The sequence below is a fragment of the Amblyomma mixtum genome, chromosome 1 (genome assembly GCF_055824585.1).
Source record: "Amblyomma mixtum isolate Tamu chromosome 1, ASM5582458v1, whole genome shotgun sequence".
NCBI lineage: Eukaryota > Metazoa > Arthropoda > Arachnida > Ixodida > Ixodidae > Amblyomma > Amblyomma mixtum.
Genome location: NC_143012.1, coordinates 155,108,909 through 155,122,024, shown reverse-complemented (window position 1 = coordinate 155,122,024; position 13,116 = coordinate 155,108,909). Strand labels below are relative to the sequence as shown.

Genomic DNA, 13,116 nt, shown 5'->3' with positions numbered 1-13,116 from the left:
GCTGTGGTTGCGCGCCTCCTAATTACGCGACACGATGATGCTTCGCATTCTCCAGGCTTAACCAAGTTAAGCCTCAGCCATTTTTTTTTCCTCCATGATTGAACTGCTACCTGCTACGGTGGGCAGTGTGCTCACAATTCGGTGGGCAGGTTGTGATGACGCCACAAGGGCACGTGACCTAGGTGGCCGACCAAGGGTGCTGGAGCGGCCGGATCCTCCGGCTGAGCGCGGCTTAATTCAAACGGTCACACGCACTATAAGGACATTTTTTTTTTCCGACATGGTGGTACTAAAGTTTTCGAGTTGAAAATACGTTCGACGTTCTGTTTCCATGCAATCGTGATGCAGGTTAACTGATCTGAGACAGACGATGTCAAGTTAGCGAGAGCAGTGTTCACTTTTTCCATTTGAAAGAAAGAATGTTCGATGCCTTCAGTTGCCACTAGAGGTGAACGATTAGTTCGTCCGAAGGCCGACAGAGCTTTTCCAGCCTCGAGAGTCGTACAGAAAAAACCAGAATACAAGCAAAAATGTTGTCTGGAGTACAATAGAGCCACCAACAATCAACGCATTTGAACCAGCATACTTCGTTCGCCAAACGTGAAAGTCACGAAATGTTTGGCGTTAGCAGAGGCAGCTTTCTTTCAACCAGTTTTCGTAAAACCATTGAGGTGCATAAATGTCGACGAAGCCACAGCAACGAAGCAAAGAGCAAAAATGGCATTTTCAGAAACTTTTGCAGAACTGCGGAACTTAAGTACGAGGCATGAACAACGGACGGTAGCGTCCTCATTTCCTATATCAGCAGAAAGCCATCTCCAACTGTATCTGTAGAATATTATGTTCCATGTCACATTTACCGATTTCAAGTCCAAAGCTGCGCCTCCAACAGAAAACAAATTAGAGCACAGTCTATATGCGGCATGAAAATCGCATAGTTCTGCTTCAAAGGCAAACACATAGAAGTACTGAATGTCCGTGGAAGTCTACTTAAAATAAATAACAAAGAACAATCCTCGTAGCACTCAGCGCGGGCGCCAGTAACGAGAGAAAATGCGGATGTCGCTGGTAATTATCGCACAAACTAAAACAAAACCAAAGCAAGACTGCCAGCGATGTGGGCGACAAGTCCACTGCGTCAGGGATTCATGCGGGAGCCCTGCTTACAGTGGAACGCGGACGCAAAACTCTGCGTTCCGCGCAGCACTGCGTTGCAGTCGAAGGCCGGCAAAAGGCGACTCTGCGTGTGACAGTAGCTGATGAAGAACAGCTCTTCAGGCGAGAGGTCGCGGACACTGGGCGCGTCGCGCCTCTGCGCCTGAAACGCCCGAAAGGCTGGCAGGAAACTCGGGACGCCAAGGTCGAGGCCACCTGGTTGTGAAGCCCCGTTGCCGTCACTTGTGTCGTTCTCCGCGGCCTCTGTGACGCCCACGTTCCATAATGCGGGCTCGTTGACAAGTCCTTCGAGCACGGACTTGGCGAAGGCAGCTCCCAAGCCTCCGTAGTTCACCGCCCGGATGCCTTTGGGGTAGTAGAACGGCCTGCGAGCGACCAGCATCGACATGGAGACGGTGTTCAGCAGGCTGTCGTAATACACCGCGTCCTTGGCGAACGAGTGCGGAAGCTGCTTGTCTTCGAAGTACGCGTCGCTTCCGATCAGATCGGCGTTGGCCCGGCGTTCGGTGATCCAGTGGTCCAGAGTGGTCGTCTTGTTGGTGAAGTGTGAGGCGTAGACGAGCTCGAGTTCCGCGGGCGACTGGTACTTGGCGCTGGGCCACAGCTTGATGCGCATTCCTCGGATCAACTGCACCACCCGGGCCTTCGCCTGTGGCGGCAAGTGCGACTCTTCGTACAAGATGGCCGTCATGTTACGGACGTTGTCGAAGAGTTGGTCGATGCCTTGCCGCACCTCTTTCGGAAAGAAGAGCGAGGCGAAGCTGGAGTGGAGGAAGATCTTGAAGGAACTCTCCACCTGGGTCTCGCAGAACAGCGGCCGCAGAAGATCCGCCACTTCCTCGCTGCCGTACTTCTGGATGAAAAACTTTGCGTCCGCTATGGGCGCGTATATCTGGAGCATCCACCAGCCGAGGTGACTGAGGACCACTGTGGGGTCGTGGTTGGCGGCGATGTCGCGCGCCGCGTCAGTCGTGCCCTTTTTCTTCTCGATGACTACGTCCTCCTGCACGAACTTGGCCTCTGGGTGGAAGTGTGCGTTCATCAAAGACAACAACCGATCCGTTGGTTGACCGAGCGCCTTCGCCGCCGAGCCGAACGTGAAGAATGTCGAGGCCGGGCTCTTGTGGACGTCCGCCAGCAGGAACACCACACGCTTCGTGAAGTTGAACACCGCGTTGTAATCGATAATGTCGACCTTGCTGCGCGCATTCTCGTCGTAGAAGTACGCCAAGTATTGGTCGATGTAGCGCTGCACCGCGGAGTCGCTGTGCATCAAGCGGTACTGACTGGCCCAGAACTTGGCGTACACGCTGGGGCCGATGTAAACGGTCTTCCGGCCCGCGATCGGGTTGCCGGGGAGGAGCTTGACGTCGAACCAGAGCGGCATGTTCCACCGGACGCACAAGTTGAGGTGAACTTCGAACGGGTCCACGTCTCTGGGCGGGACCTCGGGCCACGGAACGCTCAGGTTGCGCATCAGCTGCCGGAACAACCGCCGCGTCTCGTCCGCGTTCTCCTGGCTCCTGTTCTCGCAGGCCCGGAACGACGAGGTGACCAGGCCGCCGAGCGGAGCAGGGAGGTGATGGCCCTGGCGAATCTCGTCGGCCATGTTGCGCATCCAGAGGTACTTGACGTGCCACTTGTAGCTCCACTGCTCCGACACCTGGCCCGACTGGTCGGGCAGCCAGCGCGAGGTGACGTAGGCCTTGAAGTCGTGGCACGGATCGACGCTGGCGTTCAGGGTCGTGGTGAGCAGCCCTTCGAACTGAAGGCAGTCCTGGTTCAGGCACGCGAGATTGACGAGGTGCTGCTGCTGCGAGGAACCGCCTGCTCCCGAGGACAGCATGTAGGACAGCACGAACACCGCGACAATCACCACGGCGCCGAGCGCGGTCGTGGCGGCGCACACCAAGAGGGAGAGGCCGGGAGGACACCCCTTCTCGCTGTCCTCGCGGTTCGTTGACATCTGTGGCAGCGGAGGCAGGGGGTTATTAAGGCTGAGATCTGGGCGAGTTGGTATGCATTCATACTGGTGAACAGCGCAAAAAAGGCGGGACAACAACAAGACAAGCGCTTGTCTTGTTGTTGTCCTGCCTTTTTTGCGCTGTTCACCAGTATGAATGCAGGGGATTATGCAGAGTAGAAAGAGAAACCGAATGCACTTTATCCCTCCAAAAATGCTGCCATAATCGCTGCGCAGGTCCCCTTTTAATAAACGGCGCAAGATAAGATAAAATTAGAAAAAAAAAGTTTTCTACCGATCTCGCGTGCCGATCGAAAGCTCCCTAACATTAGTCAATGACTGGCATGCATTTTCTGACACACACACACATGCACACACACACAAAATCTGGGCAGTGAGCAGCCTGCCACAAAACCGACTTCAAACAGACCGACACACAATGGCTAAGTGCGGGGACTGGCCACTCTGAATGATAACGAACTAATAAAGATGGCAAAACTGGCACTGACTTCGATGCTATAGTGGCTACTCGATAGGCGCTTCAGTGCATGCTGTGAAAATTCAACTAAATGAGTGTTACGTCTGCGACCACAATTACTAAAGTTTTTTTTTATGTTAGACATATTTAGATGGATCTGGCCCCTTATCAGAAAAACAAGACAAAACAGGGGCCTAATTTGTTTCAGGTTTACGCTGAGATTCAAAGGTAGAATAGCACACATCTACACGCAGTACATTTTTTATGCGAAGCATACTACTTTAGCTACCACTTCAGCCCTTCACCGTGGTTATGCGCCTCCAAATCACGTGATACATGACGTCACACCACGTGACACGATGACGTCACGACAGTAGAGAAACGAGGGCCCAACTCGCGCCGTCGCTGTGGTTGTGCGCCTCCAAATCACGTGATACATGACGTCACACCACGTGACACGATGACGTCACGACAGTGGAGAAACGGGGCCCACCTCGCGCCGTCGCTGTGGTTGTGCGCCTCCAAATCACGTGATACATGACGTCACACCACGTGACACGAAGACTTCACGACAGTGGAGAAACGGGGCTCCAACTTGTGCCGTCGCTGCGGTTGCACGCCGTGTGAATCACGTGGTATGGTGATGTCACACTCCCGCGCATTTCGAACGCGCGTTCACACTCGGTGTAGGTGAAACGCTCGCTCCACCGGGCAGGCGGACGCGGCTTCCGTGGCAATCCAGGCGCTCACCCAACGCGCGTCTCGGGGTTAGTCGGCGTTCCGCTGTAGCCATGCCGTTGTCTTCCCCCACGACGAAGGCTTCTAGTGGTTGTATTAAAATGACCAAGTATTCAACCAAGGAAAGCCATGTATTACCAAGCCTAGCCATCAATATGCTTCGCATCTGACCAGGGTTAACCAAGTTAAGCCTCAGCCATTTTTTCGAAAAGGCTTTTATTATGTAAAAGCAGCAAGAAAGTTATTTGCTACAAACCCATGCGAAACGAAAACCTTTAGGGGACACAAGCTCCGCCTTGAAGGGGCTCTGAAAGGGGATCTGAATAAAATTGCTTTATGCTTGGGATGTCAAAAGACGCCGCTTCATGGATATCCACCACCAAGAGTTTTTTTCAATGCGCTAACTAGAAGCTGAGTCATCCGTAGTCAAAATCTGAATTTCAGCGTCTGCGCGCCCTTCCCTCTCCTCTGCTCCCTTTTTGCACCCTGAAAGGTCGGCGCTCCTCGGCCGGCCCCACAGCCGACGGGAATTCCTCCGGGGGTCGAGCTTCCTGGCCCGCCGCAGCGACGCGTCCGACTCATCGCCTCGGGATCACTTCGCAGACAAAGGCCATTCATTCTCTGCTCCACATTCATAGATCGCGGGGCGTCCTCCTACCACTCCTGGTGCAGTGTTGCAGCAGTTAAGCCATGCACCACTGTCCCCAAATCAGACCGCCCAATCATCCTAGTGAGAGAAAAACAACCTTCAACCTCCTACCAAAAGGGACCCGAGGGTGAGGTGGGGAGAGGAGGACGGACGAAGGGGAGTAACGAGGCAAAGTCGGCACCGCGACCAACACTCCCACTACCCATGGATGGATGGATGGAAAAGCTTTATTTTCGTCAGAAAGCATGTGTGGACGATTCCGTGTTAGATGGCCATCAACCCATGGCTGACGGCGACCTGGGTGGCCCACTCCACGGCCCTGGTCTGGACGACCGGGTCTGAGCTGGCCAACACGGCCTCCCACTGCTCGAGGGAAGGATCACGCATAATGTCCGCCGGTGGCGGTGCTATGCTACAGCTCCATAATATGTGGTCATATGTTGCCAATTCGTGACACCATTTGCACTCCGGCTGAATGTCCGCGTAGATTTTGCTAAACACGTATGGGTTGAAGAAACATCTAGTCTGCAATCATCGCCAGACGCATTCCTGCGCCTTCACCAATTGCTTGTCCGGGGGTGGGTAAATCCTCCGCTCAAGTCTGAAATGATTAGTAATGTCATGAAAGGATACCAGCCCATCTCTCGTGGACCTTCCCGGGACGTCCGGCTCACCTACTCGGCTGACGAAACCTCGAGCATTCATGTGAGCCGTCTCGTTCCCAGGGTTCCAAGAGAGTGCAGGTACCCAGACAATTCCCGCCTCCGTAATCCCTCGCTGTGTGGCCCGATTCAGCAATCGCGCCGCTGTGACAGATATTCTGCCCCTCGCCAAATTTCGGATGGCTGTTTTAAAATCGCTGAAGATCAGGTCAGCATTACTACTAGTTATAGCCAGTGCTATCGCCGCTTCCTCTGCAGTTTCTGGGGAGCGGGTTTTGACTGATCCAGAGGCGATCAAGCGTCCCCGCCCGTCCACCACCGCAATTGCAAATGCATCCTTGTCCTTATACTCGGCGACATCTACATAGACTGCCCCGTTGTACTTCCCGTACTTAGCATGTAAAGCTTTGGCTCTTGCCTTCCTGCGGTCCTCGTAATGTATTGGATGCATGTTCTTGGGCAAAGGTTTTATGTACAAGCCCTTGTGCATTTCCCGCCTCATCTGAATTTTCGTGTCACCGGTTGGAACGTCAACTCCAATGCCGATCCTTTCCAATATGTCCCTTCCTGCTTTTGTTTTTGGAAGCCTACCGAGCTGCATCACTAAGTGCGCCTCCCGTAGTTCTTCTAGGGTGTTGTGCACCCCTAATCCCAGCAGCCTTTCGGTAGACGCATTGTGAGGCAACCCAAGGGCCGCTTTATACGCCTGCCTAATCATAGCCTCCACCTTTCCTTTTTCCGCCGCGTCCAACTTCAAATAAGGCGTCGCATACACTATTCTACTCAGCACAAACGCCTGCACTAGCTTACACAAGTCTTTTTCCTTAACACCTCTCTTACGATTGGCGATTCTCCTGATTAGCCGCACGGTAGCATTGACCGCATTTTTAAGCCTTTGCAAGGACTCGCTATTCTTCCTGTTAGTCTACAGATACATACCCAGGATCCTGATCGTTTGGACCTCAGCGACCGGTACTCTCCCCACTTTCACCTCTAAAGGTGGTGGCGGCATATAGTGCCTCGCATGTATCCCTCTTGGTTTATCCCTCAGCACAAGAAGCTCGGACTTGGGCTGAGAGCACGAGAGTCCTGCTTCCCCTGCTAGCTCCTCCACAATATCCACCGCCTGTTGTAGAGTTTCTTCCAATTGTGCGTCATTGCCTCTTGTTACCCATAGAGTAATGTCATCCGCATAAAATGTATGTTTAAGTCCCGATATCCCTTGCAGCCTGGGTGGTATCTTGATCAAGGCGAGATTAAATAGGAAGGGCGATAATACCGACCCTTGCGGTGTCCCCCTGCCCCCCAATGGGAAGGGATCCGATTTCATTTCTCCGACTACAATCTCCGCAGTCGTACCCTCCAGAAACGATCTGATGTACCGGAAGGTTCTACCCCCCGTTCCTATGTCCGATAGGTTCCTCAATATTGCCTCATGGGTAACATTGTGAAAGGCCTTAGTGAGGTCGAGCCCCAAGATAGCCTTGGTGCCCGTGCCATACCCAGGATCAACCACGTCTTTTTTGAGCTGTAACATGACGCCCTGCGTTGATAAATTAGCCCTGAAGCCAATCATTGTTTCAGGTATCAACTCATTGTCCTCTACATAACCCTGAAGCCTGTTCAGGACTACATGCTCCATCAATTTGGCCAAGCACGACGTTAGCGAGATGGGACGCAGATTCTCAATGCAGAGCTTCTTCCCTGCTTTAGGAATAAATGTAATCCTAGCATGCTTCCACTCTGGCGGAATCTCCCCGGCCGCCCAATATTTATTCATCAAATTCGTGAGTGCCCCCACTGACTTGAAATCCAGGTTCCTCAGAATTTAATTAGTAACCCCGTCCGGACCCGCTGCTGACGTGGTACGAAGCTGGCCCATTGCAAACTCCACCTCCGCCACCGTAAAGTCTGCATCTAATTCAAGGTTTTCCTCTCCCGAGTAATCCGGCAAGCAACCGCCCGCCTCTCTGTTTATGTACGACTTCGGAGTTCATGTATAAATTCCCCAATCGTGCCTTGATACCGATGCACTAAGCTAGCCATTTGCCCCTTCTGCGCAGATTTGGTTGCCGCCGGGTCTAAAAGGTGCCTCAACAACTGCCATGTTTTTTTGCATCCGAATTGCCCATTCATCCGGTCACAAATCTGCCCCCACTGTTTGCACTGCAACTACAATGTGTAGGTTTCGATTTCTCGTTCTAGCTTGGCCATCTTCCTACGGAGGACACCATTATGCCTTTGTTTCCTCCACCTCCGAATGAGACTCGCATGTGCTTCCCACATGTGCAACAATCTAGAGTCAGCCGTAAAGCCCTCCTCCTCCGTCGGAACCTCTTCTGTGGTACTCTTCACGGCCTGCTTGAGTGTGTCAATCCAGGCTCCTAAGACCTCGATTTCCCCGTTCACTGTGTCATTCCTGTATTTCCGAAATCGGTCCCAGTCCGTCACTCGAGTTCCTTTCACCGTGTCTTTGTGCTTAGCAACACTAAATATCGTGGAAAGGATATAGTGATCACTTCCCAGTGGCTGTCCCGTGTTTACCCACTTTGCATCCCTGATACCATTCACAAATGTGAGGTCTGGAGAGGTGTCGATGCTCACGCTGTTGCCTATCCTGGTATGATCTAGCGGGTTGTTCAAGATCGTCCATCGCAGGTCCTGGGCAACCTGCCAAAGCTTATTTCCCTTCGGGCTGGCTCGGATGTAGCCCCACTCCGGATGAGGCGCATTGAAATCTCCCACCACGATGAGTTGAGACCTAGCCGCTAGCCGTTGCGTCTTCATCAGAAGGTCTGGCAAGCCCACCCCCTTATTTATTAGCAGCAGGGAGGACTCGTCCTGCTGGAGATTTTTCCCAAAAGAAAGGACGATAAGAGTCTATTTGTTCCCACTACCCAAACCACAGGGGGGGAGGGGATCTCACCATCTTTTAGTCATTTCAGTTGAAAGAAAATAAAACTCGAGGAAGAGGCCCGGCCACAGGCCCCACCATCATTCCCACCAAGAGCCCACCCGCAAACCCGGCTCCACCAAAGGATCACCAACCCAATCGACCAGGATTCCCCCTCGATCAACCGACTACTAGCAAGAAGTCAAAACAACGAACTCGCGCAGAAGACATCCGAAATCACCCATCAAGATAACCACAGCTATTAGACCGACTAATTATCCACTACATTGTTAAGTCAGGCTTTCAAAATGTCAGTAGTAATAGAACAACACTAGAACAAAGAGGAAACCAGAAAAGAAAATTAATAAATCCGCGATTGCTGATCCGTTCCCGTGGCGGCGGTTGGGCTGGATAGTAGACCTTTCTTCTTTTTTTTTTCTTTTTATCATTATTCGTTCTACGATTACTATCACTATTTATTTATTTTTTTCCTTTATAATTAATTTTTCAACTTGTTTTATACATTTGTCCTTATCTTTTTATTTTCTGATATGCAAAATTCTCTTTTGGGCCATCCCCTGTTCATTTATCTTACATTGGATCAAGCCCGTTATACCCAGTGGCACGGGCCGGGGCATATTATATTTAAGTCCTTTTCATAAGCCCCAACATATTTTTGTCCCTAATGGCGGCTCTTTCAAGCACAGCCACCGGTGGTGCTTGTCAGACCCAGGGAGCAATATCTTCCGACCAATCATTAATTTAACTGCCACCTGCAACGGTGGGCAAGTTGTGATGACGTCACAAAATCGTGTGACCTACTAGGTGGAAGGTGAGCCCCCTGTTCCTTCGCTCACAACGGTGACGCCAGATTTTCTGCAGAACGGGAGCACTTAGAGGGATGCAGAACCAAACTTTTCGAGCTGCTCTTTTACACGTAAACAAGAGCTTGACTGCTAAAATTGGTAAGTACGACAAGCGTTTTAACGAAAAAAGGCAGATAGCACGTTTTTTTTTCGCGGTTTATTGCCGTATCGTTGCACCTGGCGGCCGCCTGTGGAAGCTGCGACTAGACGTCATAACACCCGCGCGCCCACTGTTCCCGCAGGAGCACGATTGCCATCACTACTCGCGGGTTTTGCCAGCTTTGCGTCGGCATCATGGGAGGTTGGAAGCCTTATCGCTTGATCTACCCAAACTGCACTGCGACATCGCGCGTGACGCGACCGGTTGCCTGTCGGACGAGGGTGTCATGACGTCACGCTCTTCACCTCGCGCCGGCCGAGAGGGCTTGGCGCGCGCTCATAAAACATCGAAAATAAAATCACCCGCTGAAAAACTTGCATGTGACGGCTAGATATCGGTGTAATCACATTCCGATAATCTGTAGTGTTTTTGTTCAATTTTAAGATTTTGCTCCCTATAGCGCTACCGCGTGATAAATTAAGCTTGAATGAGCTGCGTTTAAAAGAATCTTCTGGCGGGCTAGTTGGTAAGAATCATTCATAATTAAAACTGCGCGAACAAAACAAGGACACTAGAAAGAAACCAGACAACACACACAAGCGCAGGCCGGACTTGTCTCCAGCATTCCGATTTCAAAACATTGCTCACCCGCCTGGTGTGACCCCAAGAAGGTTCAGGTGTGCCGAAGATGGCTAACATTTGCGGCGGGACGATCTTCTTTCTCAAGCAGTAGCTAAGAACACGGGACTTGCACTTGGAGGCAGCAATGAGGGATGCCAGAAGATTCTTTTGAACTATATTTCTCCTACCCTGGGCTCTGTTTTATGTAACATGCCGAATGACAAAGCAGCAACCTTCTGTGCATCCCTCGTTGCTGCCTCCAAGTGCAAGTCCCGTTTTCTTAGCTACTGCTTGAGAAAGAAGATCGTCCCGCCGCAAATGTTAGCCATCTTCGGCACACCTGAACCTTCTTGGGGTCACACCAGGCGGGTGAGCAAGGTTTTGAAATCGGAATGCTGGAGACAAGTCCGGTCTGCGCTTGTGTGTGTTGTCTGGTTTCTTTCTAGTGTCCTTGTTTTGTTCGCGCAGTTTTAATTATGAATGCGTTTTCTACTTCCCGAGATAACGGTGCATGCAGGAAAAGTGTTGCTAGGCCACATGGTGGACCCAATGCGGAAAAGCGCGCTATGCTTAATAATAGAAAATAGGGGCAGCTTTCCAGGACCCACACTTTGCAGCACTGCATGTAGAAATCGGAAAGCAACATAAAAGACGAAAGAAGCGCCCTTGCGTGGTTGCAGACTAAGTTGCACCCTTGGGTTACCCGGACGCCCACTATGACAGCTCTTCGCACCGCCGTTTGGTGCTCTGTTGTTGACCCGAAGAACGCGGGTTCGATCCCGGCCGCGGCGGTCGCATTTCGACGCAGGCAAAATGCTACAGGTCCGTGTACTGTGCGATGTCAGTGCACACGTTAAAGAACCCCAGGTGGTCGAAATTTCCGGAGTCCTCCACTATGGCATCCCTCTAGCCTGAGTCGCTTTTGCACGTTAAACCCCCACAAACCATAAACCAAACAGCTCCTCGCGTCATGTGTTTGAGGCGCTGCCTCCGAGCACGCTTGTGTGAAAGCCTTTTACTCTAGCTGGCGCGAAGCTCCACAGGGATGCATTCTGTAGAAACAGCAGCCAAAAAATATAACGCTGGATTGTCGGCGGCAATAAATTCCGAACAAGGTTTGTGCAGTTACTGTACGTCATGCGCTTCTTGCCCCCGGCCTACGCTGTGCACCAGATGAAGTCACGGAAAGGCGTTCCTTATTTTTCGAAGAGCTCCCGGGCTGATTACATTGACAATGTGCGCTCTACCATGAGGCCATAGCTCACCGCTGAAGGCCCGTGCGGCTCAGGTCTCATCGCGGACGAAGGTCAAACGGCGACGCCAGGCAGCAGGCAGCTTGCAGGTAGTTCTTCGTCTGCTTCTTCACCTCTCAAGGCCGGAACGTGCTCGGCGGGAGGCAATGACGACACCTGGTGATAAAACCTAAAAGAAAAAAAGATGAGGCTGCCCGAAATTTTAACAAGAGTCTGTCCCGATGCCGTCAGCGGGTGCGACGACAAGCAGAAGAAATAGTATGCACGACAGAGGGAGGAAAGTTGAAGAAGAAACCGTTCTTTCAGGCGGAACTATTTGTGGCCAGTACGTTCGGGTATAGCGAGGGAATATTAAATATGTATATTCAATATGGCCTCCCTGGTCCCGGAGTGGTATTCTTCACATCACGAGTCCAGTGCTTGTCTTAAAGACACGCGCATTCTTTGACCACAGTGCAATGACTGCATCTGTAGGACCCCGACTCAGAGGAGTCCGTCATATTCCACCGGCGTTGCTTGTTTTTGAGGGGGCAGCTCGTTCGTTTTCCCATTCGTTTCTCAAAAGTCACTACACGAATCGTGCGCAAAACTTTACCGGCCAGAATGTCGCCCTGTGAAGAAATTGCGGCCCTCTACCACATGCTATCACCATCATCATCAGCCTGACTACGGCCATTCCCGGGCAAAGGATGAGCCTCCCCGTTTCTGCCCCATAGGTGAGTACCGGTAAGATACAGCTGTTGTATACTTTTCTCTTGAGGGATATTGGTGAAATGCCACTCATGATCTGAGAGAACCTGCCATATGCGCTCCACCCCATTCTTATTCTTCTAGTTATTTCCCTCTCATGATCCGGATCAGCGGCCACTACCTGCCCTAAGTAGACATATTCCCTTACTACTTCCAGCACCTCGCTACCAATTGCGAACTGCTGTTCGCTTGCCAGGCTGTTGAACATTACTTCGGTTTCCAGCATGTTCATTTTTAGCCCCACCGTTCTACTCTGCCTAACTCATTGATCATTCTTTGCAGTTCACGTGCTGAGTTTGTTTATCGGGGTTTAACGCCGTAGTGAACGGCTCTGAAAATTTCGACCACCTGGAGTTCTTTAACGTGCACTGACATCGCACAGAACACGGGCCTCTAGAATTTCGCCTCCATCGAAATGCGACCCCCGCGGCAGGGATCGAACCCGCGTTTTTCGGGTTAGCAGCCGAGCACCGTAACCACTGAGCCGCCGTGGCGGCTCACGTCCTGAGTGATTTGGCCACCCTGGTGTAGTACTTGGCCGCAACCTTCTATGAATAAACCAATTTTCAGTATTAAGAGGACTCTAAAGACAAAAATAAGTTGGCCTCGACACCCTGCTGTACTGCTGACGATACCTGAACACCGTGCTCCTTGGCCGAAGTTCCTCACCAAGACGGGGTCTCCGTCTTGGAGTTCTGGCGTCGATATGGGTATACGTTCGTCAACATCCACTGGCAGGGATGATGGATGCTTGTCAAGGTTCACGTGTACGCGTGAGCGAATATGATAACCAAGCATCAATTCTGCGGAGGATTTGCCTCCTTGCAGGGGAGTGCGCCGATGCCACACCAACACCTGGGACAACTTCTTGAGTTATTCGGAGCGCAGCTGCTGCCAAGGTCCCAAGGATGCGGTGAAAATGCTTTCTCAAGGTGTCTCGGCAGAGCAAGTGCGCATGTCCGACCCA

General features: G+C 51.7%; 1 protein-coding gene across 1 annotated transcript; it reads right to left on the bottom strand.

Moving 5' to 3' along the window:
- Positions 1-252: 252 nt before the first annotated feature.
- On the bottom strand, positions 253-12,528 carry LOC149369431 (neprilysin-2-like). The gene is made up of 2 exons (XM_089570521.1): positions 11,412-12,528; positions 253-3,142 (listed from the first exon to the last, which is right to left on the bottom strand). Exons 1-2 carry the CDS (start codon positions 11,439-11,441, stop codon positions 1,139-1,141), a joined length of 2,034 nt encoding a protein of 677 aa, XP_089426647.1. The 5' UTR covers positions 11,442-12,528; the 3' UTR covers positions 253-1,138.
- Between the last annotated feature and the right edge of the window lie 588 nt (positions 12,529-13,116).

What these genes read in the sequence shown, in the direction of transcription:
- LOC149369431 (XM_089570521.1), bottom strand. Translation starts at nt 11,441, where the DNA reads ATGAGACCTGAGCCGCACGGGCCTTCAGCG. An exon ending in AGCCGCACGGGCCTTCAGCG is followed by an intron (nt 3,143 to 11,411) that starts GTGAGCTATGGC and finishes CCGCTGCCACAG; the next exon opens with ATGTCAACGAACCGCGAGGA.